This window comes from Podarcis liolepis, assembly GCF_965112155.1.
Source record: "Podarcis liolepis genome assembly, chromosome: 10".
Taxonomy (NCBI): Eukaryota; Metazoa; Chordata; class Lepidosauria; order Squamata; family Lacertidae; genus Podarcis; species Podarcis liolepis.
Window position 1 is genome coordinate 56,800,472 of NC_139562.1, and position 27,140 is coordinate 56,827,611.

At 42.4% G+C, this 27,140-nt stretch overlaps 1 protein-coding gene across 1 annotated transcript; it reads right to left on the bottom strand.

Moving 5' to 3' along the window:
* Nucleotides 1–131: 131 nt before the first annotated feature.
* On the bottom strand, nt 132–26,183 carry NAMPT (nicotinamide phosphoribosyltransferase). The gene is made up of 11 exons (XM_083463622.1): nt 25,684–26,183; nt 17,147–17,303; nt 14,969–15,072; nt 12,804–12,932; nt 11,485–11,643; nt 11,001–11,137; nt 8,907–9,132; nt 6,016–6,135; nt 4,246–4,386; nt 3,999–4,133; nt 132–2,777 (listed from the first exon to the last, which is right to left on the bottom strand). Exons 1-11 carry the CDS (start codon nt 25,741–25,743, stop codon nt 2,664–2,666), a joined length of 1,482 nt encoding a protein of 493 aa, XP_083319748.1. The 5' UTR covers nt 25,744–26,183; the 3' UTR covers nt 132–2,663.
* Between the last annotated feature and the right edge of the window lie 957 nt (nt 26,184–27,140).

A 27,140-nucleotide genomic window follows, 5' to 3' on the forward strand; every position in this document is an offset into this window, starting at 1 on the left:
CTTGGGAAATAAAGTGGCCAAGCAGAATACAGTGGCTGGCCATCCCTGGCTTACGGCATCACCCTTTCTTCTGTAAGTAATTTTTGACAAACAAAAAGAACAAGTCTGAAATAAAATCAAATAGCTATATGTTTTACTACTGGAACTAAAACTTTATTTCCATGTTTATTACATTTGTCTTTAATGCAAAGTACATTTTGACTAAAACACAGGATTTAGGTGAAGAATACTTACTCGGCTAAGTAGGTTAAGAAGGAATGTAAAACTAGAGAAAATTCTGTTTACTTTTTGAATTTTGGCAAACAATAAATACATCTCAAATTTTCCAAGGTGGATTCTTTGCTATAAAAAGATTTCATATCAATTTCATAATCATTCCTCTGAGAAAAAAATAGTCATAAAAATAATTTCTTATGTTAAATACAGGTTACAAATAAATTAAACACAAAGCTTCCCAACTGCCGTTTTTAAAAACAAGTACTGCACTACAATGAAATGGGAGCTAAAGATCAGAGTCCATACGATCCTAATTGATAAAAGCAAACCCAAACACACTGCTTGCTTTTGCATGGAAGAATTAGGATATTTAAGGTTCAAGCTCTGTAAAGTTGTATCCAGCACCAAACTACTTCACGTTTCAGGTGTCAACCGTCTTAACACTAAATCCTTGATGGTAAGAGCCCAGGATTTTCCAACTAGGATAGGTGAGGAAACCTAGTGTTTTACAAAGAGAGGGGAAACCACACACCTGCCCCTCCCAGAAATAATTAGAAATCAAACACGCAGGGTGCATAGAAAATGCCTCTCCATTGCCCTCAAGTATAAAAATATCAGTTGAGAGACTTGCCAGGTTTCTTGTACCACTTACCATACAGTTCTTTCCCTGGTACATTATGTGGAAGCTTAACCATGCTGACCTTTAATCAGTTTTTGAACTTTTTCAGCCCAAGACAAGCTACTTCAGTTATCAGGGTAAGGACATTTCTAGGAGTGAAACTCACTGTTCAGAGTGCTAACCAAACCACTATTTCTGATAGCAATAACGTAGAAAACCTTCTAACACAAAATAGATCGGGACTGTGGAATTAAATATGTTCCATAGCAGGAATATTAAAATATGGCTTTTCAAGCATTTTAAAAAGTATATTATCTTTGTTTTCTCCATTATGTTAGAGCTCTTCTGAACCATTTCCCAGATAATTGTTTAAACCCACTTATGCTTCACCTATACAGTGATCCGAGATTTTATCCCTCACCAGAGCTAACAAACCAAAATTATATTGCTTCCTCTAGAAAGGCTGACAAATCCATGTCTTCTACCAACCTGAAGTATGGCTGTACACCTGAGAACTTGATACAGCATGCCAAGTCATTCACCAACAGACTTGTTCTTTAGTAAGAAATTCAAAGCATGTGTAGAAAGTGAATCAAGTGCAGTCATGAAAAGAGTACCTTTCATCACCTTTAGTATTTAAAATAGTTAACCTCTGCATAGTATCCCCTATAGGGGAGGCTACCAATGTAAAAGGAGTTTGCTAGTATAATGTTTTATTAAAGTTGTTCAACAAAAAAAATAGTTAAGACGTCTATACAAGGTCAACATCCAGTCTGACAAAAAGGCAAAATCAAAGACCAAATACAAAAAGTAAAAAAGTGCACAACTAAGACCAGTATTCTGCTTTTAAGTTTGTCACAATATATGTAAAAATAAACCCCGAAGTGTAGTTACTTTAATACATCACTTCCCTACCTGTCAATATTTTAGATATAAATATATGTTCCGTAGCGGAAGGAAATCCCTTAGAAGTTCTGCTGCCAGATCTCCTTCATGCTTACTTGGAAATGAGTTGCACTGATTTCAGATTCCAATGTTCTTGGAATATTGAGGTGCATTTGGCAATCTTTGTTGCAGTAAGAAATCCTTCCTGATTTGGCATTCCAGTTATATCGCCTACTGTCTAGCAAGTGTTTATGTGTTTATATATTCTCCCAGCACCTCAGCAAGAACAGGAGGTTTCGCTGACTGGTAGCTACAATGAACAGCAAAGTCCCTTTCTCTGTGGGTTTTGAGGGAGCTATCCTGATTAAAACTTCCAAATAGTACAGTTGTCACAACAAAACTTAAGGCCATGTTTTATTTGCTGATCAATGGACACAAAGGCAATGTATTCCCCCAGCCCAAAATATTTCCTTGAAAGTCTGTGCTCATAAAAATCATGAAAAGTTGGAAAGACATTATAATTGTAACTTTTAAATATATTTTACACAATCTTGTTTGTACAAAAATACAAGGTAAATATAAACATAAAGCAATGATACTTTTATGCAGATCTGTTTTGTGGTATGTTGCTATATATATATATATATTTATATGTATAAAAAGTCTCAGTTGTGTCTCATCAATGAGGAGCTCAATACCAGATTGAATACCAAAGGACTCCTAGAAGCACATATTTTACACTGCAAGTGTTTTCCCAACTCCATTTTTTTCTCTAAAGGCTGGCAAAAATAAAGGAAAAGAAGAGAGAGGGCAGTGATTGATGTCCATAAACCAACAAATAATTTGGCTATAATGTGGCAAACAGAAACACACAGATCTGTACAAGAAATCATTAGCTATGCAGTACACAGTTGTTACACAAATACAAACATGGAATGAAACTTTAGTGAGATGCCTCTGTCAGTTCACTAATCTTCAGCTTGGCATTTTTTCTTACTTCATCAAACGAGTAGGACTTCGTTACTATTCCATTCTTAAACACTGTATGAAGGAGATCCTGCAAACAGACACCATTTTCTCTTAGTTTCAATAATAAAACAGTATTTGGCTTGTCAATGTCAAGGAGTCTGCTTTGGCAGATGAAGACCCTCAACTCAAGAGCGACACAGCTCATCATTCCAAACTCAGACACATATAAGCCAGGCTGGGAGGAATTTGAACTCCCCCAGAGACAGGCAGGGAACATAGATTTTATTATCTATATCTGTCTTTCAGACTGTTGCTTTTCTACCTACTTGTTTTTAAAGTTGGTTGATTTTATCTGTATTTTAATGAATATTTTGTATTATTTTATGTAAACCACTTGGAATGTTGGTGGTGTTGTTAAGCAGTACAGTGGTGCCCCGCTAGACGAATGCCTCGCAAGACGGAAAACCCGCTAGATGAAAGGGTTTTCAGTTTTTGAGCTGCTTTGCAAGACGATTTTCCCTATGGGCTTGCTTTGCAAGACGAAAACGTCTTGCGAGTGTTCAGATTTTTTTCCGCTCCCCCCCTTTTTCTAAGCCGCTAATAGCCTTTTAGCCGCTAATCCGCTAAGCCTTTAATAGCCGCTAAACCGCTAATAGCGCTAATCGGGTTGCTTCGCAAGACGAAAAAACCGCTAGACGAAGAGACTCGCAGAACGGATTAATTTCGTCTTGCGAGGCACCACTGTATATAAATCTGTTTGAATAAATAGAGAAAACATCTTACCTCTTTTAGCAGCTAACTGTGCCTAGGCCTTGAGAGTGGACAATTGTATGGACAATTAGCCCCTAAATGAACATTAGTGTCTAACAGATTCTATTTCACACTGGGCTCCTCAAACCTGGCAAAGTGTGCTTGCTTCAGCAGCACATAAACTCAAAACTTGGAGAAGCCACAGCTTTAACTCTGAGTTTATTAATTTACCTATCATGGTAATTATGGTTTAAGTTAAAACCCATATTAAAATAGAACCATGGGCTGATTCACACACTTGTATGTCTTATCCCTTTACGGCTCTGTTAAAAACGCGAACTATTGCAATTGAAACTGATTGCCCTGGAATAGGCATTTGTTAATACTCAGGTTATTCCTGGTGCTGATTGGTTCACACGTTCAAGTAATCACCTGATGCTACAATTAATGAACATCAACTGTATTCAGCATGCTATAAAAATCAGTTAAGTCCACAGATGGGACTATGCATGACTAACTTTTGATATTACCCTACATCAAGGGTTTAAGGCATACATACCTGCCCATATTCTTCAAGGTCTCCCTTGCCTTCTTCTAGCGTAACGAAGTCTCCATCGGGAGTCCTGTGTAAAGACAACCTGCCTTTCTTTGACCTTTTGTTGGGATCAGCTACAGGATCTTTAAACACGTTTACCTAAAATTTGGAATAAAAAGATGCTATGAGTAAAAGATGAGCACATTCACACTGAAGAATGAAATCAAGGCCCTTTTTTTTCTAATGTAAAATCTAGATTTAAAGAACATACCCCAAGGCCGTTGGTTACCACATAACTGCATTTGAAGGAACAATTCAAGAGATCCCTAGTTACTTTCTGCAGTAAAGCTCCACCAGACCCAAATGAAATATTTTCAATGCTCCATTTATTTTGTTTCATTCCTTCCACGATCTGATAAGAAAGCAATAAAATAAAATTAAGAGGTGCACAAATAAGACATTTTTCCTATTAAGCATTTACCATGGTGTTCTTTTACAGACTAGTGTACATTATGGAAACAGGAACTTTAGACTATTTAAGGCTCAATGATACTTCGCAAACCCTCTGAAAATATTTCATGTAGTTACAGCAAACTGCTGCCAACAAATACCATAATATGCATAAAAGTGCAATTAATTATCTTTGGGGGAAACAACTGCACTGGTAGGTAGGCATATTTTACACAAAGATACTGACTTTACAGCAACATGTGAGGATAAAAACGCCATTTATTTTTCCAGGTGAAAGACAAACACTCAGACTTCACTTCCTCCCTTCCGCTAAGGTTTGCTCACATGTTATTTCAGTTCAAGGTTAGATGGTGCTTTTGTATGCCAAATGACAACTAGCAATGTTCATGCACTACAGCTGTTACTAATCTATTGAACCACAGAAACACACAAATGAGTGAGCAATTGATTTCTGTGGTTTAATGGTCCAAGAAATGCCTTTGAAAGCACAGATCAGCTCCTGCTCTATTTACACCTTCATAACTCTTTGCGCGGTGGGACGCGGGTGGCGCTGTGGGTAAAACCTCAGTGCCTAGGGCTTGCCGATCGCATGGTCAGCGGTTCGAAACCCCGCGGCGGGGTGAGCTCCCGTCTTTCGGTCCCAGCTCCTGCCCACCTAGCAGTTCGAAAGCACGCCAAAGTGCAAGTAGATAAATAGGTACTGCTTTATAGCGGGAAGGTAAAACGGCGTTTCCGTGTGCAGTGTTGGTGCTGGCTCGCCAGAGCAGCTTAATCACGCTGGCCACGTGACCCAGAAGTGTCTCCAGACAGCGCTGGCCCCCGGCCTCTTAAGTGAGATGGGCGCACAACCCTAGAGTCGGACACGACTGGCCTGTACGGGCAGGGGTACCTTTACCTTTAACTCTTTGCGCTCTCCAATTTCCCACACCCTATTTCATCTTCCTGTCTATACTGGGTTATATACTGTTAGAAGAGCCCCAGAGAAACTTCCAGTAGAATTGCCTGACCAGGTGCGCTCTCTCCTCACCTTCCAAAGGCTCTTCTGCCACCAGATAATCTGCATCTTTGGTGGCTTCCCTCCATAGGCTGGGGGGTGGGTCGCTATCGAGTGTTAGCCTGAGATTAGGCAGCTCTCAGCTATCTGATCGGCTGCTTCAAGACATCTTCTTTCAAGGTAGTGTCTTTCACAGCACTGGATAGCCTTCAGTCTGAAGACAACTTTCAAAGGCTAGATGCAGCCAGTTAACAGCAGGCCAGATTTCTACTTTCAAGGGCAGGAGTGTTTTTGGCAACACATTAGAGGCCAGATGAAACTAAGCTGTGACATACAATCTTAAATTATAAAATCGTAGAGTTGGAAGGGACCTGAGGGTCATCTAGTCCTGGGTGGGCTCAGGCTAGCAACCATCTAGTTAACAGTCAAGCACACTGACCCATTTGGGAATAATATGAACAAAAACGTGAACAAAAACAAAGTTGTTAATCATTTCCCCCCTCTGAACATCTTATTTAATTGCTGTGTCAGAGAAGACACTGAAGACGCAATCTACATATTAATAAAAAGGCGCACCTCTTGTAATGTGTTGATATCTACACCGTCTCCTTGAATAATTCTTAAGTAAGGGGGCAACACTTTATAGCCTTTTTCATTTTCTGTAATAGGGAACTTCCTTCCTAGAATCTCCAAAACCTGCAGAAAGCCAAATTAAACAATTAGTCCATTACTTGGCTGAATAAGCCAGTTCAGTCATACAAATATGTGTGCCTTGGGTCAAAATTTTATGCTTCAAGAAGGTGAACATAAAGGAACTCAGCCACTGTATTGAGGCCTACAACTCCCAAGGCTCAATCCCTGCTGGGAATATTCCTTGTCAAGAAACCTGTGTGTGGAGAACACTGAACGAGATAGACCAATGCAACGACTTGGTATAGGGAAGCCAGACTGCGATATTCTTAAAAGTAATCTAAGTTTGCGAGGTTGGATTTTTAGTACAGTTGTACCTTGTAAGTTGAACAGAATTCATTCCGGAAGTCCGTTTGACTTCAAAAACATTCGGAAACCAAGTGTGGCTTCTGATTGGATGCAGGAAGCTCCTGTAGCCAATTGGAAGCTGCATAAGCCACGTCGGAAATTCGGGTTCCAAAGAACGTTCGCAAACCGGAACACTCACTTTCGGGTTTGCTGCGTTCGAGAGCCAAAACGTTCAACTCCCAAGGCGTTTACAACTGTAGAAGGCTTCCAAAAAGCGGTAGTCCTATTTACTTAGGATTAAGCCTTAACTACTCGTGTCTCTTGACTGGAAAGTTAGTTGAAAATTTGTTATAGTAAGAAGTGTTCAAGTCTTATTGTTACCTTCTGCATGGCTGCCTGCTAAAGTCACTAGCTCATCCGAAGCCTTAATTTGAGATTTACGGCTCTATTTAATTACAAAATTGTTTGTGCCTACTCAGGCCTTTCCTCAGGTCTCAGTAATGCCTTAAAATTGTACAATATTCTGCCACTGGAACCTGTGCCAATTTAAACAAACCAGATATATTTGTATTTGTTTTTGTAGATAGCAGCAGCTGAAACATTTGTCATTGTTTATCAAGCACTCCATTGTGCTGGTAAACTGAAATCATTAACTTTTATTGGCAACGCAGCGGCACTATACAGTCTTGTTTTAAATTTCTGAAAGCCAAAGCTGGAATCCCCAAATTTCAGAAACTAGTCTGGAAGTCACCATTCTAATCTATTATCCTGGAAATAGTGATGTCACCCCCACCCCAAAATGCTGTTGTAATTATAACTGAGATGTGTCCTATGCAAAAGAACAAACTGATAGCTTAGAACTACTTCACTTGAATAATATGCTATCCTGCTACCATCCATGGCGGTTCGGAAAGGAAGGGTTAGGACAATCAATTTACAGGCAGCTATATGTAAGAATGAAAAGACTCAGTGGTGCAACCTACTAGTCAAAAAATATGTATTACAAACAGTTTAGTTTTATGGGATTTTGATTTTATGGGGTTATGAATGTCTTTTTAAAAAATTGCATAGCTAACAAAGAGAAAAAAATACAGTGGTGCCTCGCAAGACGAAATTAATCCGTTCTGTGAGTATCTTCGTCTAGCTGTTTTTTCGTCTTGCGAAGCAACCCTATTAGCGGCTTAGCGGATTAGCGCTATTAGCGGTTTGGCGGCTATTAAAGGCTTCGCAGCTTAGCTGCTAAAAGGCTATTAAAGGCTTAGCGGCTTAGAAAAAGGGGGGGAGCGAAAAAAAATCTCAAGACTCGCAAGACATTTTCGTCTTGCGAAGCAAGCCCATAGGGAAATTCGTCCTGCGAAGCGCATTGAAAAACGGAAAACCCTTTCGTCTAGCGGGTTTTCCGTCTTGCGAGGCATTCGTCTTGTGGGGCACCACTGTAAAAGGATTAAACAAATATAATACATACATATCATCAAGAATACACTAATAAATCAAAACAATATATATTATTATAACATGTTCAAATAGTTATCCACACAAAACTGGTGTCTATATGAAATATGGCCAGGGCAGAGAGGTCCTCTGTTCACTACATGACACACCAGTATTATCTTTACGTGCTCTTAGCAACGTAGCTTGTGAAATCCACTTTCTGCAAAGCCACATGCCCATTAGGTCACTGGTTCCCATGCATGGCCTGAATTATTTTGCCTTGGTGGCCTCATTCCTATGTCATGGTCTATATGACTTATTGGGACCATGCAAATATGCTTGCACTCACTGCGCTCCTCCAGAGTCCTTTTCTTTTTAGTCCTTTTAGCACAGAAAAGGCTTGAGCTATCATTACAGGCTGTGGTTAAGGAAGAAAAGCCCTTAACCAAGAAAAGCCTAATCTTGACTTGGCCACTACACTGTGCTAAAAGCACAGGGAAGGAACAAAGGCAGGCATAGGCAAACACAGCCCTCCAGATGTTTTGAGACTACAACTCCCATCATCTCTGACCAATGGTCCTGTTAGCTAGGGATGATGGGAGCTGTAGTCCCAAAACATCTGGAGCGCCGAGATTACCTATGCCCGAACAAAGGGGTTGCCAGCTTCTCTCTGGAAGCCAACACAGTATGCATGGTCCCAAGCATAATTTTACTTACCATAATCTGTGAACCAGGTCACTTTATGAATTTCAGGTTAACTATATGAGATGTTTAGGTCTTTCTATAGAAACTTAATATATGCCAGAAAGCAGTTTAATAAACGTCAGCATAGCTCATAAATATAATTAGATACAGAAACTGAACAGATCCAACAAAAATTATCTGTAGGCATAGCTAGTGAAGTCCACATAGATATTTCTAAGTAATTTTAGATAAACAATTTTGTCAATCATACAATTTTGTAACAGAGTAGAAATGGCATTAGACTAAAAGAAAAGGTCTTTCCCAAATAACTTCATTAAGTTAGTTTAAAAACTGAAGATTTTTTGAAGAATTACCTTTAGCACAGTGTCAAGAGGATTTCCCGAATCTGGCCTAATAATCAGTGGCGCTTCTGCACTTCTTGATTCAATTAAATGTCTTAAATCTTCACCCCATATCTTTTCACAAGCATTGTAAATGTCGTAACTGTCGCTGACCACAGATACAGGCACTGAAGAAAATTGTGTCACAATGTGTTCAAAAGCATCTTTTTCGTGGTCTTTCCCCCAAGCTGTTATAGTACTGGAAGAACAGAAGAGATTTACTCATTTGATATTTAGTTGCCACACTATGTTTTCCTTTTAGCATGCAGCAGACAACTCTAATCTATGCTAATACAAATGCAACCATTCCTTATCTTCACACTACTTTTTAACCAACCGACAATACAGGTTTCAGTCAGTGATGCTTTCTGGTGCACTACAAAGTTTATTCATGTTCTGCTTTCATTCATGTGGAACAATTTTTGCTGCCCAATTAAGCCCAATATCTTAACTGCCTCTTAGTTCTTGGTTACACCCAGGTTTGGAGGGCAGGTATCAAGACAGCAGTAATAATGCTCATCCTGATCAACTGCTTGCACACAAGCAAACACGGGGTACCAGCAGAATGTCAGGCTACAGTCGTACCTCGGAAGTCAAACAGAATCTGTTCTGTAAGTCCGTTCGACTTCTGAAACGCTTGGAAACCAAGGTGTGGCTTCCAATTGTGCAGGCACATCAGAAATATTAGCGGAAGCTGCACCGAATGTTTGGCTTCCCCCAAAAAGTTCGAAATTCGGGACCGGAAATCTGGTTTTCAATCATTCAGGAGCTGTAACGTTCAACTCCCCCCCCCCAAGGCGTTCGGGAGCCGAGGTATGACTGTAATTGCTGGGACATTAAATCTGCACTTAATCCCAAATGTGTAATCAGATTTCTCAGAAAGCGAGATCTTATGTATACTAAAGAACCAACTTATACAAAAACAGTTCCAAGGTCTACCAAGTATCTCTTAGACAGTTGAGTAGCAAAGAAAGTACCCAAATCATTAACATTTTAAAGACAGTGTAAGTAAGAAACAGAATATAAAAATCAAATTATATTCTTGCCAAAAGGTAATAAGGACTGTGTGTAGTAGAAAGGTACTGGAATTTACCACGGACTTCAGCAGCTCAACTCAGCATGATTTTTAGGACAGTTATGTACCTGATCATAGCGAGTTATCAACTTTATGGTACATTATTCCCCACGCTGCTGAATGTGTATTTCACCCATACACATTGAACAACCCTTGCAGTGTTGTTTTATGACACCTAAATGTAGTAGCTTGGCAAGACCACCAAAAGGAATAAGAAAGATTGAATATGGGTAGAAACCGAAGTGCAAGTACCAAATATTTAGGCACCCTGGTTTTTTTCAGCGCAACTTTTCTTTGAACGTTGCATACAAGTTATTCAATCTGTTCATACTGACCTATGAAACGTGGTTATTAATGGGTTAAGCAGCACTTAGAATTGGGGGGGGGATTGGGTTACGCAGCACTGACTCATTTTGCTGTGCTATACACTCAAACTTGCTGCTCTGGAACACTCCAAAAACCCAAGTTTTTTATATTGTAGTGGAAGCATTTGACAGCGATGGAAAAATTGGACATGCTGACAAAAGAGGTACTCAGTTTCTAATTAACTAAATATCAAGCTTGCCAATTATGACACATTAAATAATTATTCTAATAGTTATTGCTCAGATCACAAAAATATGGCAAGAACAAGCTGTAAAAACATGTTACATATTAAAGTTGCTGAATCAAACTTCTATCTTCCTGGGACCTGGTAATTCAGGCAAGAATTTACTGACTAATTAAATAATGTAAAATCAGAGTCAAAAAGAAAATTGAATGCTACATTTGAACATATAAAACAAGCAGAATCAACAGCTATAATTGCTTGTCTGTAATTATCAACTTGTTTTATCAACTTGTTAATGAATTGTTTAATAATTTGAGTTCAAGGTGTGTGCTTCCTTTAAAAAAAAAAAAGGACACGTGGTCCTCAAAGATGCCGGAGGACCAGACCTTCAGCTAATCTACACTTGATTTCCACATAGAATGCATCAAAGAAATACAGATACCTGTGTTCTGCAGCTGGTACTGAATGACCTGGCACAGGGTCTTTTGTTCCATAGTACTTCTTAATTAAACAAATTCCTGCTACTGTGTCAGTTCCTTTAAAGTTCACTAAATGTGCAGATGCTCCTATTCCTGCAGTCTGAGAATAAGACACAATGATGAATTACAGGCATGCAAAACCAAAATGGCAGTTCCTAGAAGATTCCATTTCAGAGCAGAGTAACTCCACATTAATAAGTACTCTCTTCATTTGGTCTTAATATCTGCAGGACAATATAAATAAGATATGAAGTGCCACACTTATTGACTATTCCTGAAGAATTTAATGCTGCAAGAAGAAATACACATTATACAGTCTAAGTTTATGGATTCCAATTTTAGAAAGAAAGAAAGAAAGAAAGAAAGAAAGAAAGAAAGAAAGAAAGAAAGAAAGAAAGAAAGAAAGAAAATATGTAATTTCCAATACATTTTTTTAAATAGCATTACCTCTTGCGAAGAGACTCCTCTGTAACCGAAATCATGTAGTTTGTACTCCAGACCTTCTAAACTGCCTGAGGTTTCTAGCAGATATTTTGCTAAGATTTTCTTTTGTTCTCTGGAGTTTGTGGCCACTGTGATGGGATACCATGACTGAACAAGAATAGTCTATAAAGAGGAAAAATGTTTCATGCGTAAATGTGAAGATACCCACTCCTAGATACAATAGGGAAAATGAACCTTTCCACTAAATGGAAACTACAATACAGAATCAAATTAGATATGGCAGGCACTTTTCATATATGCACAAAGGTAATTCAAGTTTCTATTAGCGCTTTCCAAATTTGAAAATTCTCTTGAAGTATTAAAGGTTTTCAAACCCATTCACAGACATTTAAGAATTACAGAAATTTACCTCCATCATCCAACAAATATTTCATCTGTGGAGAAATAAGCACGACTGAGCTTAATTTCACTTAGTTTGGGGGTGGGGGAAGGATGTCAAAAGATGGTGGCTGTGATAGGAGCCTAGTAAGTCATGGAATACTCAAGGCTCTGAGCTACTGGCAACCTGCTACTCCACTGGGTCCAAAGTACTGCCTGACTCCTTACTGCTCCACACTTCAAATGCTGAGGACTTCTGGTGGGGCATTTTTGGTGTTCCCCATGACCCTGAGGTTCATCTGGCCTTTATAAGGAACTGGCCTTTAGCGTGGCATGTCCTGCCCTGTGAAACTCCTTGCCAATAGAGGTTCAGCAGGAATCATCCCTGCTTGCTTTCAGACATCTTCTGAAACCTAATATTTAGACAGGCCTTCCAAACCTGATTTTCTTCGCCAACCAGCTTTTACAGATGTGCTTGATATAGTTTTAGCATAAAGAGATGGGGGGAAATAGTGACACTCTTAAAGAACCAGTTGCCCTTTGGGGACAGAAGGGAGAGGTGGAACCATGCACACAGCTTGACAAGAGGCCTGTCCATAGCACAGGCTCTCTTCTGCATAAAAGATGCCTTGGCACCACTTTATACCAAACAGCGCACACATGGCTTCAATCTTAAAACTCGTAACCCTAGGAAACTTGATTAAACATCTGGGAAAAAGAGACCCAGGCAAAGGAATAAGCCAATGCCTTTTGAGTGTAGTCTAAAAGCACATGGAACGCAGTACAATTAGCACAACTTCTATTTAATTATGTGTTTCCTCATATCAAAGGGCAGAATGACATCTTTAAACATGGATTCAAATATATGATCAGGACATGTTGAAAATAAAGCAAATTAGCTAAAAAGTTATCATCAATCACAGAGATATTTTTTCGTTAATTACCTCGATCCAGTTTGTGAGCCAGTAACAGTCCGGATCGGTGTTTTCAACCGTGAAGAGCACATTCCCCCTGGGAACGACACTGCCCTCAGGAACAGCCTTGACTTCTATGGGAAGACAACCTTCGTACTTCTGTAAACAGATACAATAATTATTTGGAAAGGGGGTTGAAGACTTTTTCATTGGGTGAAAAATAGGTTTTGTATCCATGAGTATTTTTTTATTTGACAGTATATTCCTTTAAATGGGGGTTAATCAAAGTACAAAGCTACACAACTTTCAAATTTGATTCAAAAAACACTTTTTCTTTTTCAGTTACAATGCTTATAATTGATTTAACTTAAATTTAGCAAAGCTTAGCTCACATGCAGAACTTGTGCATGAGTCACAGCGCCTCTTTAAAAGCAAGTGATTTCACAAGGGAATTTAAGGCTGTACCTTCAAACTGTGGGGTAAACTTCCTTAGAAGGGCATTGACAAATTGCTGGTGCATCGACATGTTGCTCAGTTTCAACTCACCTCTGAATTTAAATTAATATAATACAGTGGTACCCCGCAAGACGTACGCCTCGCAAGACGGAAAACCCGCTAGACGAAAGGGTTTTCCGTTTTGGAGGCGCTTCGCAAAACGAATTTCCCTATGGGCTTGCTTCGCAAGACGAAAGCCCATAGGGAAATCTCCGGGACAGCGGGGAAGCGCAGCGCGTCTTCCCCACTGTCCTCGGACCTCCTCCCGCCGCCCGGCATAGGAATGAAGCTCCGATGCCGGGCGGGGGGGGGGGGGAGAAGCCTTCTCCCGCCGCCGGGCATCGGAACGAAGCTCCGATGCCGGGCGGGGGGGGGAGCCTTCTCCCGCCGCCGGGCATCGGAACGAAGCTCCGATGCCGGGCGGGGGGGGAAGCCTCCTCCCGCCGCCCGGCATCGGAACGAAGCTCCGATGCCAGGCGGGGGGGAAGCCTCCTCCCGCCGCCGGGCATCGGAACGAAGCTCCGATGCCGGGCGGGGGGGAAGCCTTCTCCCGCCGCCGGGCATCGGAACGAAGCTCCGATGCCGGGCGGGGGGGGGAAGCCTCCTCCCGCCGCCGGGCATCGGAACGAAGCTCCGATGCCGGGCGGGGGGGGAAGCCTCCTCCCGCCGCCCGGCATCGGAACGAAGCTCCGATGCCAGGCGGGGGGGAAGCCTCCTCCCGCCGCCGGGCATCGGAACGAAGCTCCGATGCCGGGCGGGGGGGAAGCCTTCTCCCGCCGCCGGGCATCGGAACGAAGCTCCGATGCCGGGCGGGGGGGGGAAGCCTCCTCCCGCCGCCGGGCATCGGAACGAAGCTCCGATGTCGGGCGGGGGGGGGGAAGCCTCCTCCCGCCGCCGGGCATCGGAATGAAGCTCCGATGCCGGGCGGGGGGGGGAAGCCTCCTCCCGCCGCCCGGCATCGGATGGCTTTCCTGAAGACTTGGGGTAGGAGGAGGGTTTTCCTTCCCACCGCCAACATTCAGAATGCTGTTCTGAATGTTGGCGGTGGGGAGGAAAAACCCTCCTCCCACGCAAGCCCCGGGAACAGAGGGAAAGCGCTGCGTGCCTTCCCCTCTGTTCCCGTACCTGTCCTGAAGGCTTGCGGTGGGGAGAAAAGCCCTTCTCCGCACCGCCAGCCTGGCAAGCGGTTTCCCTAGGAACGCATTAATTGATTTTCAATGCATTCCTATGGGAAACCGTGCATCGCAAGATGAAAAACTCGCAAGAAGAAAAAACTTGCGGAATGAATTAATTTCGTCTTGCGAGGCACCGCTGTATTGTAAAAAACAACTGGTTTTCCTATACTATCAGTCAAGAGGTATAGAACAAGATTATAATGCCCTTTCCAAATGTGTCAGTTGTCAATTCTATATGGATTCCTCTCCCCTCCCCCCCCCCCAAAAAACCTCAAGCTCAATTCCCACATATTTTTGTGTACAAAAACAACTCCCAGTAAAGGATAGGCATTGCTTTGCTCTATGAACTATTAAAAAAACCAAAACCCACAAAAACCAATACCAACAAAGTAGCTATGCTATTCCTATCAAACTAAAGAAGCTACGCATCTGTCAGCTACAACCACATAGTTAATACCAGATAATATTAGGCAGTTTAGTGTGTTTGTGTGTTCACATTTGAAGTGTTCATTATTATTTTTTTACCTCAAGGATGTAGTTCCAGCCAGGTTCGTTGAAGACATCATCCTGAAAGTGTTCCTTGTATACCTCTTTGGCTTCCTGGATTTTCTCTTTGGTTACCACTTTGCCTATGGTGAAAAAATTTAAAAGATGTATAACAATTACAAATAAATACTGACTCATAAGAATATGTTCTAAAAGTTGGTTGGGCATTGCCATCTATTGTTTTATGCAAGTCCTGAGGGGAAACAAACTAGCCAAACTATGCAAAAATTGTGATTTCTTGGCCACGGCTAGTGCCGTTCTCTCTAGGACCGTACAGGCCTGCGGTCCTATACCACTTACCTGAAGGCAAGCCCTAGTAAATCAATGGAGCAGGTCTGAGTAGACATGCAAAGGGTTGCATTGTTGGGCTGCTGCTGGGAGAAGACCTGATGAAATTGGTAGGATATATGTCCAAGTAAACGTGCCACAGATTGGGCTGGGTGCATCCAGATTGTAAACACTACTTACTCAACAACAGATTCCATTGCTTAAAGTGCAATTTAATTTCAAATGAATGATTTACAATTAGGGCATAGAGTAAATCAAATAGCCACTTAATGTACCAGCAAAAATAGCATGCTTATCTCGACCCATTGGCTGTAATCAGATGAGTCTGACAGCGATTTCATGTACTCGAATGAAAGTTGCAGTTGTCACATAGTAAATCTTAGATTACCATTACAATCCATGGCAAACAGAAAGCTTTTCCTTCAGACTGGGTCTCTGGACACTATGCTGATCAATATAAATCAAGAAAATGACGACCTGGTTGCATGCCAATGACAAAATGATGACACTAACCCAGGTTATAGAGATATATATTATCATCGCTGTACTTGCAGAAGCTGATATGATAAGCCAGACAGCTCCACATGTATGTATGTATGTATGTATGTATGTAAGTAAATAAATAAATAAATAAATAAATAAATAAATAATTTATTTATTTATTTATTTATACCCCATCCATCTGGCTTGGTTTCCCCAGCCACTCTGGGCGACTTCCAGCAGTATATTAAAAACACAGTAAAAGATCAAATATTAAAAACTTCCCTAAACAGGGCTGCCTTCAGATGTCTTCTAAAAGTCAGATAGTTGTTTATTTCTTTGACATCTGGTGGGAGGGCATTTCACAGGGTGGGCGCCACTATTAAGAAGGCCCTCTGCCTGGTTCCCTGTAACCTCACTTATCACAGTGAGGGAACCACCAGTAGGGCCCTCGGAGCTGGACCTCAGTGTCCGGGCTGGAAGATGGGGGTGGAGATGCTCCTTCAGGTATACTCGGCTGAGGCCACTTAGGGCTTTAAAAGTCAACACCAGCACTTTGAATTGTGCCTGGGAACTAATGTAGGTCCTTCAGGAACGGTGTTATCTGGTCTCAGCGGCCACTCCCAGTCACCACTCTAGCTGGTGTAAAGTACTGGAAGAATTATTACATTGTGGAAGAATGTAAAGTACTTCCATAAAATGCTTTTCCAAGTTACACTATCATATTTGGGGATAATTTTTAAAATTAGATTCTGTGCAAAGATTGTGCATGCCACTTTCTTACCAAACATATAAATAAAAACAGTAAATTGAAGAAATTGCAGCATTTACTGAGGCCATACCTTTCAGCTTATAAGGCCAAAGGCCATCTCTCTTGAATAAAACGTCTTTGCCTGCTGCTGAAAGGTCAGCAGAGAATGAGCATTTGATTTTATCAACATTTTTTAATAAATATGTTGTGGAGTCATAGAACTGCACAGTTGGAAAGGAGCTTGTCCAACCCCCAGCTATGTAGGAATCTCAAATAAGGCTCCATGACATGTGGCCATCCAACCTCTGCTTAAAAACCTCCAAGGAAACAGAGTTCATCCCCTTCTGAGGGAGAGGATTCCACAGTCTAACAGCTCTTACTCTCAGAAAGTTCTTCCTGGCCCCTGAGGGGTGGGGGAAACAACAATAGGATCCAGTGACCACATCCAGTCACCCACCCCTGACTTAAGTCATAAATTAAGTCAACCATTAGAGTATCAAACAATATTACCCTTTGATAGTTATTTTATCATGAATGAAGACATCTTCATAGCTGCTCCTGCTTAAAGGAGCCACGAAAAAGGTTGTGAAGTTAAAGAATGGATGAGTAATTTTATTTAAAATTCCAACATGAAATACCTTTTAAGTATTTATTAAGAATGTACTGCAACCCGTAAAAAACTGTTTCCTCATATTTCACCTTCCTGAATTTAGAGTTTTCTGTCTTCTTTTCACGACATTCGAAGTACGAATAAACTTTGCTTGTATTGGGTGGATATTGTCTATAATGTGTCACCTAAAATGAGAAAAACTTGGGTAAGAAAACATTTCACCACATACAAAATGGTTATCCAAACAAGCTTTGACAGTGCCATACACATTGTAGTGAGGATCACTTTCACCCTTCCACCTCCAGCTCAGCCTGGCAAGCTTGAAGTAGTTCAGCTTTTCCAGGATTTGGAAAACAAGGAGCAGTTTAGCACTCTGCTTCTCTTGTAGCATATCGAACAGACGATTTCCAACCAGACATCCCTTTGTCTGTCCAGTTTTCAGCTGACCAAGCAAAAATGTCCATTACTATATTACCTATGGGGTTCCTTTTCTACCTTGCTTATCTAACAACTTTTCCATAACTGAGAAGTGAAACTGACCAGAATTCTGAACAAATGTGAAAAGCGACATGTCTGGTTAATTTTTGCTTAGGGGCTCCAGTGTCAAACCTAGTATAGGAGCCTGACTTTAGAGGTGTCAGTGATCTGCAATGTCTGTGATCTGCAGTATTTTTGCTATCCATATTAGAAGTTTTCCTTCAAGCACAAACCAAATGTTTGCTTGCAACAAGTAATTCTGGTGGAACATCCGTATGATCTCAACACCCACCACCATGTGCAGTTGCGTGATTTTTACTTGCACAGCAATTATAAAGTGCTTTGTCTTGTCTATAAACAAGCTCCTTTTAAACTTCACCTGTCAATCGTGTGCTTCCTGTGGAAATTGCACAGCTACACATAAGAACGCCATATAAGCAGGGGAAGAAAGATTAACCAAATTTTATTGTCCACATTAGTGACACCACAGGTATTGAATGACATGGTACAGAATATTTCCCCCCTCAATTGCAACAATGTTATAAGCGATTATAAAATTATGGGAGGCTTAAGAAAAAATAAGAGCTTTGATTGATACTTTGATCAACACAGTTTTCAATAAATGACTCTGCTAACGTTCTATTGAAACTAAAACAAATCTATAATAAGACATGAAAATGGGATAATTTTACACACAGAACATCATTCTGATGGCACCTCTTCTGAGAAAGATTTCCCAGCTTACTTTAAAATATGTACTTCTGACATTTTCAAGACAAAAGCATTTTATTTTTCCCTTACCTGCAAACTAAAGCTGTAGATTAAAAGATTTTTAAAAGTCAAATTTCCTTTCCACCATTTATGCTTTTTTATTTTTTTGCATTTCTCTCAGGTTGGGAAATGAATTAGACTGGTCAGTTTCACTCTCTGTTTCTGACACACCAGAACAATGCTGTAATATTTGGGTTTCCAACACTGCAAGGGAATGTTTGATAATGGTAAAAAAAAAATTAATATAGTGAAAATATTTTCAGTCAAATTTTTTAATTCTAAAAATCCTAAATTTGAATTACTGGCATATTACAATGTGTAAACAACTTCATAATTTTAGAGTTAATTTAAGCAAACCACTCTAAAGAGTTTGATTTAGCCCTACAAGCAGGACACCAATTTATTAAACAAACAAAATGGGGAATTATTTTGTTCCGTCATCTCCAAAAGTAGCATTCGCTACAACAATTGGTTGAATTGCAGTCCACAGCTAACACCAGCAACCTTTCTCTGAAATAACAGATCAGAAGGTTTGTTGGAATGCTATTAAAAGTTTTAAGAATTCCACAAGGTCTGGAATTTTTTGTTTAGTGCCATATTTGAAGATTAAATGTCACATCCAGGTCTTACTCTAAGGAATTTGCCTAAACTGAAAACACTTGATAAGAAAGCTCTTTCACTACATTCTATGGTTCACATATCACATTAAATCATGGCGCTGCTTACATGTTCCTCACACTTCCCATAGACCATGGTGCTACTCAAAAGTAACCACTCCTGCTGCCTTCACACCTTGAACAAAGCGTCTTGTTGAATCATCTGAACCCAGGCTCAGTGTATGTTTCTGTCAAATAAACCACAGAGTAGTGAGCCAGGACCAAACTGGTTTGACACTCATGTACGTTTGCAGAGAAACAAACTATGAGCTTGGGTATGGACAACCAAAGCCAGACTCTGCTGTGTTTCATAAGCAGCACAGTGGCGGCAGGAGCTGAGGACTAACATGGGAGCTTTGGAGCACCTTCCTTTTAATGTATGGTTTAGTGTGATGCTCGAACCAAGCCTATCTTTGCTTGAAAAACTGAATGTCCATCCACTACACCATAGATGTTTTCTGGATAGCAAACAGTATCTTTTTGGATTTAGTTTTCTGATCAGGGAGCTACTATGTTCACTTTTAAATCTTGCATCCTAAACTTACTTGAACTATGTAAAGTGATATGGAACCTCTCAGGACTAAAAACATGAGTATTTTTTAAAGCTTTCCAAAACTCTGCAAAAACTCTGATTAAACACTTTTTCAGGCAGGACTATGTACGCCTGCACATTGTTCTCTGAACTAGACAGCATTCCAGTTGCAGAATCTAGAAGAGTGGTTTTAGTGCAAAAACAGACAGGAACTCAGCAAATTAAAGCCCAGATGCCTAGTAAAATTAGCTCCATATCAAGGGAGTTTCCTTGAATGTGAATAGAAGTATTTTTCAGTCTGGAATGTGATGCCAAATAATGAGCACTATGCAGCTTATATTAAAAGCTTCATGGCACTGATCATTATGCAATACTACGAATGGTTAAAACAGGTTATAATCAAGAACGAGGTGGGTAGTAAAATACATATATTTCATATATATCTATATTTCAAGGATCAGGGGTGATGAAATGTCTTTTCAGTGTACAACACAAACTATACAATTAAGGTGACAGTCACAGACAATTCCACTGCTTAGGGCCTGCCACAGAAGGTAATGAGGCTATCTGAACTGTTTCCATTCTAGCTGGTTGTTTTAAGAACTGTAACTTTCAGAACTTTTTCGTGAGCTTACTTTTTCTCTCTTCCCTCCCCAACCGCTTTCCCTTGTATGTCACATCTTTCAGACTGTCATTTTGAAGGCAGATACTATTTTCCTGGGGTGCGGGTGGCGCTGTAGGTAAAACCTCAGTGCCTAGGACTTGCCGATCGTATGGTCGGCGGTTCGAATCCCCGCGGTGGGGTGAGCTCCCGTTGTTTGGTCCCAGCTCCTGCCCACCTAGCAGTTCGAAAGCACCCCTAAGTGCAAGTAGAAAAATAGGTACCGCTTTATAGCGGGAAGGTAAATGGCGTTCCGTGCGCTGCGCTGGTGCTGGCCCGCCAGAGCAGCTTCGTCACGCTGGCCACGTGACCCGGAAGTGTCCTCGGGCAGCGCTGGCTCCCAGCCTCTTAAGCGAGATGAGCACGCAACCCCAGAGTCGGTCACGACTGGCCCGTACGGGCAGGGGTACCTTTACCTTTTTACTATTTTCCAACTGATCTTCGTAAGCCACTCTGGAACCCTTTTTAGCAAAAGATTGGGGCAAACATGTTTCAAATAAATAATAAATGTGCTGCCGTATGCCAGCGAGTTGGTTTAACCCAAACTACAAAATTTTATAAATCTTGGGAAATTAAGGTCATCTGTAACCAGGCAATGTGTTTAGTTTAGTGTCTTATATTTCCTCTGAATCACAATCACTTATTTCCATCAACGAAGTCTCCATATTAAAAGGAAAAGCATTCTAATCAGATGAGCAAGATGTCTCACAAATGCTCTTCCAAGGTAACACAGCGCCAAACTTTGTGTTCTTATCCACCCAACACATATGCGGCTTCCCTTCCAAAGTATTTGAAAGGTCCAGGTAGTGGAGAACATGGCTGCTTCTCTGTTCAACTGGGAAAAGGCACCGTGAATGTAACGCCTGCTTTGTGTTAACCACAATGGCAACCTGTTAGTTTTCTGGCAAAATGCAAGTGTTTTAACCCACAGCTAAAGACTTTGCACAGTCTTTTCACCCATTAAAATGGAAGTCCTGCTCTGAGTGCTAGTGACTTGTGAAAGGAGCAGGGCCTTCACAGTGGCAGGTCTGGTTTTGCAGCAATCTCTTGCTAAAGGAGTTCAACCAACATCCTTGCTTGACTTTCAGTGATGAACTTAACATGCTTGCTTAAGTTTTGTGCAGGAAAATAAAGGACTGCCAGTGTGGTATAGCGATTAAAATGTAGGACTAGAACCTGGAAGACCAGGATTCAAATTCCCACTTGGCCATAAAGTGCGCTGGGTGACACTGGGCCAGTCTTATCACTCTCAGCCTAGCCTATCTGATCTCAACTACCTCACCAGGTTAAAGGAAGAGGGAGAGAAACATGTACACCATCATCTTGAGCTCTTGGAGGAAAAGGTGGAATGTAAATGTAATAAATAATAAACTTGGATAAGCTTACTTTTAAATTTTAAGCAACTCCAAGAACATCTATAAAGTGTTTTTTATAGATCTTCTTCAGATCCCTCTAAAACATTTATCACCTCATATTAGCTGCATGTTGCCTTCCCAGTGTAAAAATTTAGACTGTAAGGTCCATAGGGCAACCATTTGTTTGGGGTTTTTTTGTTTATGGCACACAGACATTAATTTTTAATTGTCCCTATATACTGGTACATGTACCCAGCTTTAAATGCCAATTGCCTCTATTTTGCCTTTCAGGCAGCTGTTTGGAGCACGTTTTTTAAAATGATCAGTACACATGCACTCTACAAGTTTCTTAGCCTCCATCCAAAGGCCTGTTCAAATGAAATGTCTTTGGTGATAAATCTTCACTAGTGCATATACACAGAAATTCTCTAATTTGAATGTCTATGCCATTTTCACATTTCTTCATTCATAAGCCCACACCATTTCCACATTCTACATTTTAGACAAATGTGCATGAAAATTCATGTTAAACAGCTATTTAAATACACATGCTCAAATGTGTTATCTTCAAATAGATTTCTAAACCAATTTTCTATTAAAATGAGCATTTTTTGTGCTGAAAACTTTGTCAGAAACATTCAGAAAGTGCAAATGCTGGTGGATAACTAAGTTCCAGTCAGCTGTGGGGGTGCAAATCAGGTCACCTCAGATCAGAATTCAAAATTCCCTAAGCATCTGCACACACACACACACACACACACACACACACACACAACGTACTGCTTCCCTTCCATCCTTGATTCATAACTATCTCCCTCTCTAGATAGTGGAGGCTGACGAATCTGTCTGAACTGCAATTAAGTCTGCTATAAATAAAATCAGTGGGACGCAGGTGGCGCTGTTGGTTAAACCACAGGACTTGCCAATCAGAAGGTCAGCGGTTCGAATCCCCGCGAGGGGGTGAGCTCCCGTTGCTCGGTCCCTGCTCCTGCCCACCTAGCAGTTCGAAAGCACATCAAAGTGCAAGTAGATAAATAGGTACCGCTCTGGCGGGAAGGTAAATGGCGTTTCTGTGTGCTGCTCTGGTTCGCCAGAGGTGGCTTAGTCATGCTGGCCACATGACCCGGAAGCTGTACACCGGCTCCCTCGGCCAATAAAGCGAGATGAGCGCCGCAACCCCAGAGTCGGTCACGACTGGACCTAATGGCCAGGGGTCCCTTTACCTTTACCTAAATAAAATCAGATCACTTGTGGGGTTCAGCATTCCTCTGTAATAAGCGTACAGTCAGGTTACTAGCACACTTGCTTCAGAAGCAAATGTTGGACAAGATATTGGACAATGTTGGACGAGTACATCAAGGCAATACGAAGCAAGTGGAAAAAACCTTCAGCAATACAGTGCTACCTCGGGTTACATACGCTTCAGGTTACAGACTCTGCTAACCCAGAAATATTACCAGGGGTTAAGAACTTTGCTTCAGGATGAGAACAGAAATCGCACAGCAGCGGACCGGCGGCAGTGGGAGGCCCCATTAGCTAAAGTGGTGCTTCAAGTTAAGAACCGTTTCAGGTTAAGAACGGACCTCTGGAATGAATTAGGTACTTAACCCGAGGTACCACTGTATTTCTCCAATAGCCACCAGCCACCAAGAATTCCATGCAGGCAAGTGATCAGGCTGGTGGAGGTTGGAGGGATCTGTCCATCACTCCTTCAGCAATTCACTTGGGAGTGGGCTCTTTTTACTGGCAGTCTGTGTTTCTATGCTGGTTACTGGTGAAAGGCTCTCCTTCCTTCAGGGTCAGCATGGAAAGAAGGCTACTAGACTCTTAGCAGTAACCAGTGTAGGGCTTTGTACAAGGCTATTGAAGATTGCTAAGGCAGGGATTATAGGGGTACTGTAAGTAAACAAGACTAACTGAAATTAGAAAGTCCTCCATTCAAATCTAGTCTTCACTCTGAATTCACTAGATGCCCACAGGCATCTAGCTGCCTCTCTCTTTTGAGTCCAGCTGCAATCTGGGGGCCTAGCAATACTGACTTACCTTATAGGGTTGCTGGTAAGGATTACAGCTCAATACAGATGAAGTGCTTTGAACGCTTGAAAGCATGATTTAAACAACCTTTGCTATTTGATACTATAGTAGCATAAGGCTCTCTCTGAATTGCTTTCATTTACTGTTAAATGACAAAGTCTCTTGGGCAAAGATTAGGAGACTCCTTATACATAACAGAAGGATCTCTTTCACTGCTATTCCCATAAAAGCTAGTCATTGTTTCTAGCAGGGCACAATCTAGCAATTAAGGCTGCAATCCTATACTCACTGACCTATGAGGTTGCACTTAACTCAATGTGGTTTAGTTCTGAGTAGACATGTAAAGGATTACATTGCAAATTACACTGATATTTGCCTGTAGCAGGTGAATCACTACAGCAAATCTGAATCAAATGCATCATTTGAAATTTAATTTTAAGCCAATTATTTCCATTTATCATTTATTTTAATTCCATAAATTGGTCATAGTTTCCCACAAGAAGAACTTTCCCCTGAAATCAATGTGGCTATTTTAATGCTTTTATCATCAGTAACAACTGTACGACTGGTTTAATGGTTTCAGTTTCACAATGCTTGATCTACCACCATATACAGCTCCAAGTTTTTAAAGACTGACAAATGTGTAACAGAATTAAACTTTGGGTAGTACTATCACTACTGTAATTATAATCCAACCATTTATGCACCAAAGGCAGGTCTTGCTAAGAAACAAATTTATGTATGCTGAAGGATAGCTAAACCAGTAATGAGTCCAACGAAAACCCTGTGATTTAAAACCTTGCCGGAAGAGCTTAACTTCCTTATCTTTTCTCATTAACCTCCTCTTTTTTGTTTTTCTACAACACTGTACTGTTGTTGTAACAGTTAGGAAATACCAAAAGTATAGGAAATACCAATAGTATAAGTGACGCTTTCAGAGCTGTTAAGTTCTGTACAGATGAGTAGCTAGAATCTACTATCTTGATAAAAAGCAAACAGCATGCTTACTTTGATCAGGTTCTTTCCCAAACAGAAACCTGGTACTTCTACTATCAGATAAGTGTTAAGTCAGTTTGCCTGCAAAGATTACCTTTCCTCAGAAACACTCCCTTTCCTGCCACCAGAGAACTAAAATTAGCGCTTCCCACAAGTCTAGTAAGTGAAGGAGGCAGGTGTTTCACTATCATTGCATTCCCTCTGCAAGAATTTGGAAGTGAGATGAAAGAGCCAAGTGCAGTAGGAGTTACAATGGGGAGGAATCTCCTCCATGCCACAGGTGTCACTTTCTATCTTGCCCCATTTTCTCTCTCTGCACTTGCCTATTACGTACTAGAAGCTTCTCAGCAAAAAGCATAAAGGGAGGGGGCAGAAGGAGTAAAGCCACTGTCTCCTGCCCACCCTCCACCTATATTAGCATGTGTGGATGATAAACCCGTAAGGATATGTGAGGGAGGGGGAGATGTTGCACTCCAAAAGAAGCAAGGAGCTTCACTGTCGCTCCCTCCCCTTTTCTCCCTTATAATTATATACCACTTGACACATTCAATGGGGTGGATAGGAGGGAACAGCCCCCCCCCCACTCCAATGGCCAGACCAAGCCATCAGAGCTGACAATTCTGCCCTCAAAAAACAAAACAGCCCCTTGCAGGCGAGCTACCAAGCCAAGTGTACAAAGGACCGCAAGCTTCAGCCTGCGCTTTGCATTGCATAAACCAAGGCGAGCCCGATGAAAGAGCGCGCGCAGGAGAGAAGGGCAAAGGCCAAGCGGGGCTGCTTTCCCACCCCCTCACAGCCTCCTGCATGTGGGCATGGCCTGCGAGCCGCCCCACACGTAGCTCCGGGCCCCCCCTCGCCATGCAGGCAGCCCCAGCCCCGTCCTGGCCCGGTGCCTGGCCTGGCGAGGGCGGGGTGCGAGGCAGGAACACGAAACAGAAAGGAGCCTGGAAGGAGAGGAGGGGGGGGAAGAAACCCACGGCAGCGGGGGAAGCCCAGCCAGCCTCCCTCCCGAAGGGGCCACAGGGGAGCCCCTCGCCCGCCCACCCTCCCCCTCCCGCCCCAGACCCTCCTCTCTCCCCCAACCTTGTAGGAGTCGGTGGCCAGGAGAATGTTGAACTCGGCTCCCCCCGCCGCACTTTCCATGTTGCTCGGGGGCTGAGGACGGAGAAGCACGACGACCCCGCGAGCCGCTGAATGGGGAAGGAGGACGCGGAACAGAAGCTTCGCCGCGAGGTAGGCAGGCGGACTGCCACTGGCTGACTGACTCTCTTTCGCTGCCCGCTGCCAAGCGCCTCAGGAGGCAGCCGGGCGGCGGGGCGGGGCCACGACGTCACGGAGGGCCGAGGGACCGCCCCGCCGCCGCCATCCCCGCCCTGGATTGGACGCCGTCCCCAGAGTGGCGGGAGGGACGGTACAGATAAAGAGCTGTGAGGTCACCGCGAGGAGGAGGCGGGGCTTTTCGGCGTCTCCGTCAATTGGTTCCGCAACCTCGGCAGCGGAGGACGCGTGGGGTTGGTGGAGTGCCGGAGACGTCGCACGACGAGCAGCGCGCGCGCGTTCTCCCCTCGTCCTCCTCTGGATTCAGGAATTGACGTCACAGGGGCTCGCGCTCCGCTTTGCGTCCCTCCGATTGGGCGGCGCGGTGGGCTTAGCGGGCGAAGGACTGGAGGGAAGGAGGGCGGGCGTGAGGCGGCGCTCGACGCAGATGGCGAAGGTTGCGGGAAACGAGAGAGAAAAGGATCTACGCGCATGCGCGGCAAGCGGCCGCCTGGGCTACGCTTTCGATTCTCCTCAGCTCACGGGCGGAATTTGCTGAGGCGTCTGAGGGGAATGGAAAGCGAACCTGGAGCGCGAAGGGACATTCCTCCCCTCTGCACGCTCGTGGGCTCTGAGTTTCCTGGAAGCGGCTGGGATTCCCGTAAATCCCCTCAGGGGACGCCACAAGATTGCTTGTAGGATGTGATTCGGCCCTGAACCAAATATATTTTTGAACCTCTCAGCTTTCAATGGTGCTTTGTGATCGTGCTTGGGGGTTGCGTTTAAAAATAAAAAAAAACACCGAACGGTCCAGGTGCAAGTCCTGCTATGTCCAAAGGCACTGTCTACTCGAGAGTAGACCTCACTAAATTCAGTAGGGTTTGCTGCCAGCGAAGTCAGCAGAAGATGGCAGCCTCGGCGCGACACTATAAAGTCCTAATGTTTCCAACTTTAACCTCCATAAAATGTGCTCTGGGGAAACGTAATTCTAAAATACAGACGCACACACTTTTTACTAAAGAAATGTTTAGGGATACTCCTTTTCCTATCATACTGAAATACTGCCCCTCAATGAGGCCAAACTTAAATTCACAAAATGTTTAGGGGTATGCGTACCCCCAGAAAAAAAGCACTGTGTGTGTACAGTGGTACCTTGGGTTACATACGCTTCAGGTTACAGACTCTGCTAACCCAGAAATAGTACCTCGGGTTAAGAACTTTACCTCAGGATGAGAACAGAAATCGTACAGCAGCGGGCCGGCGGCAGCGGGAGACCCCATTAG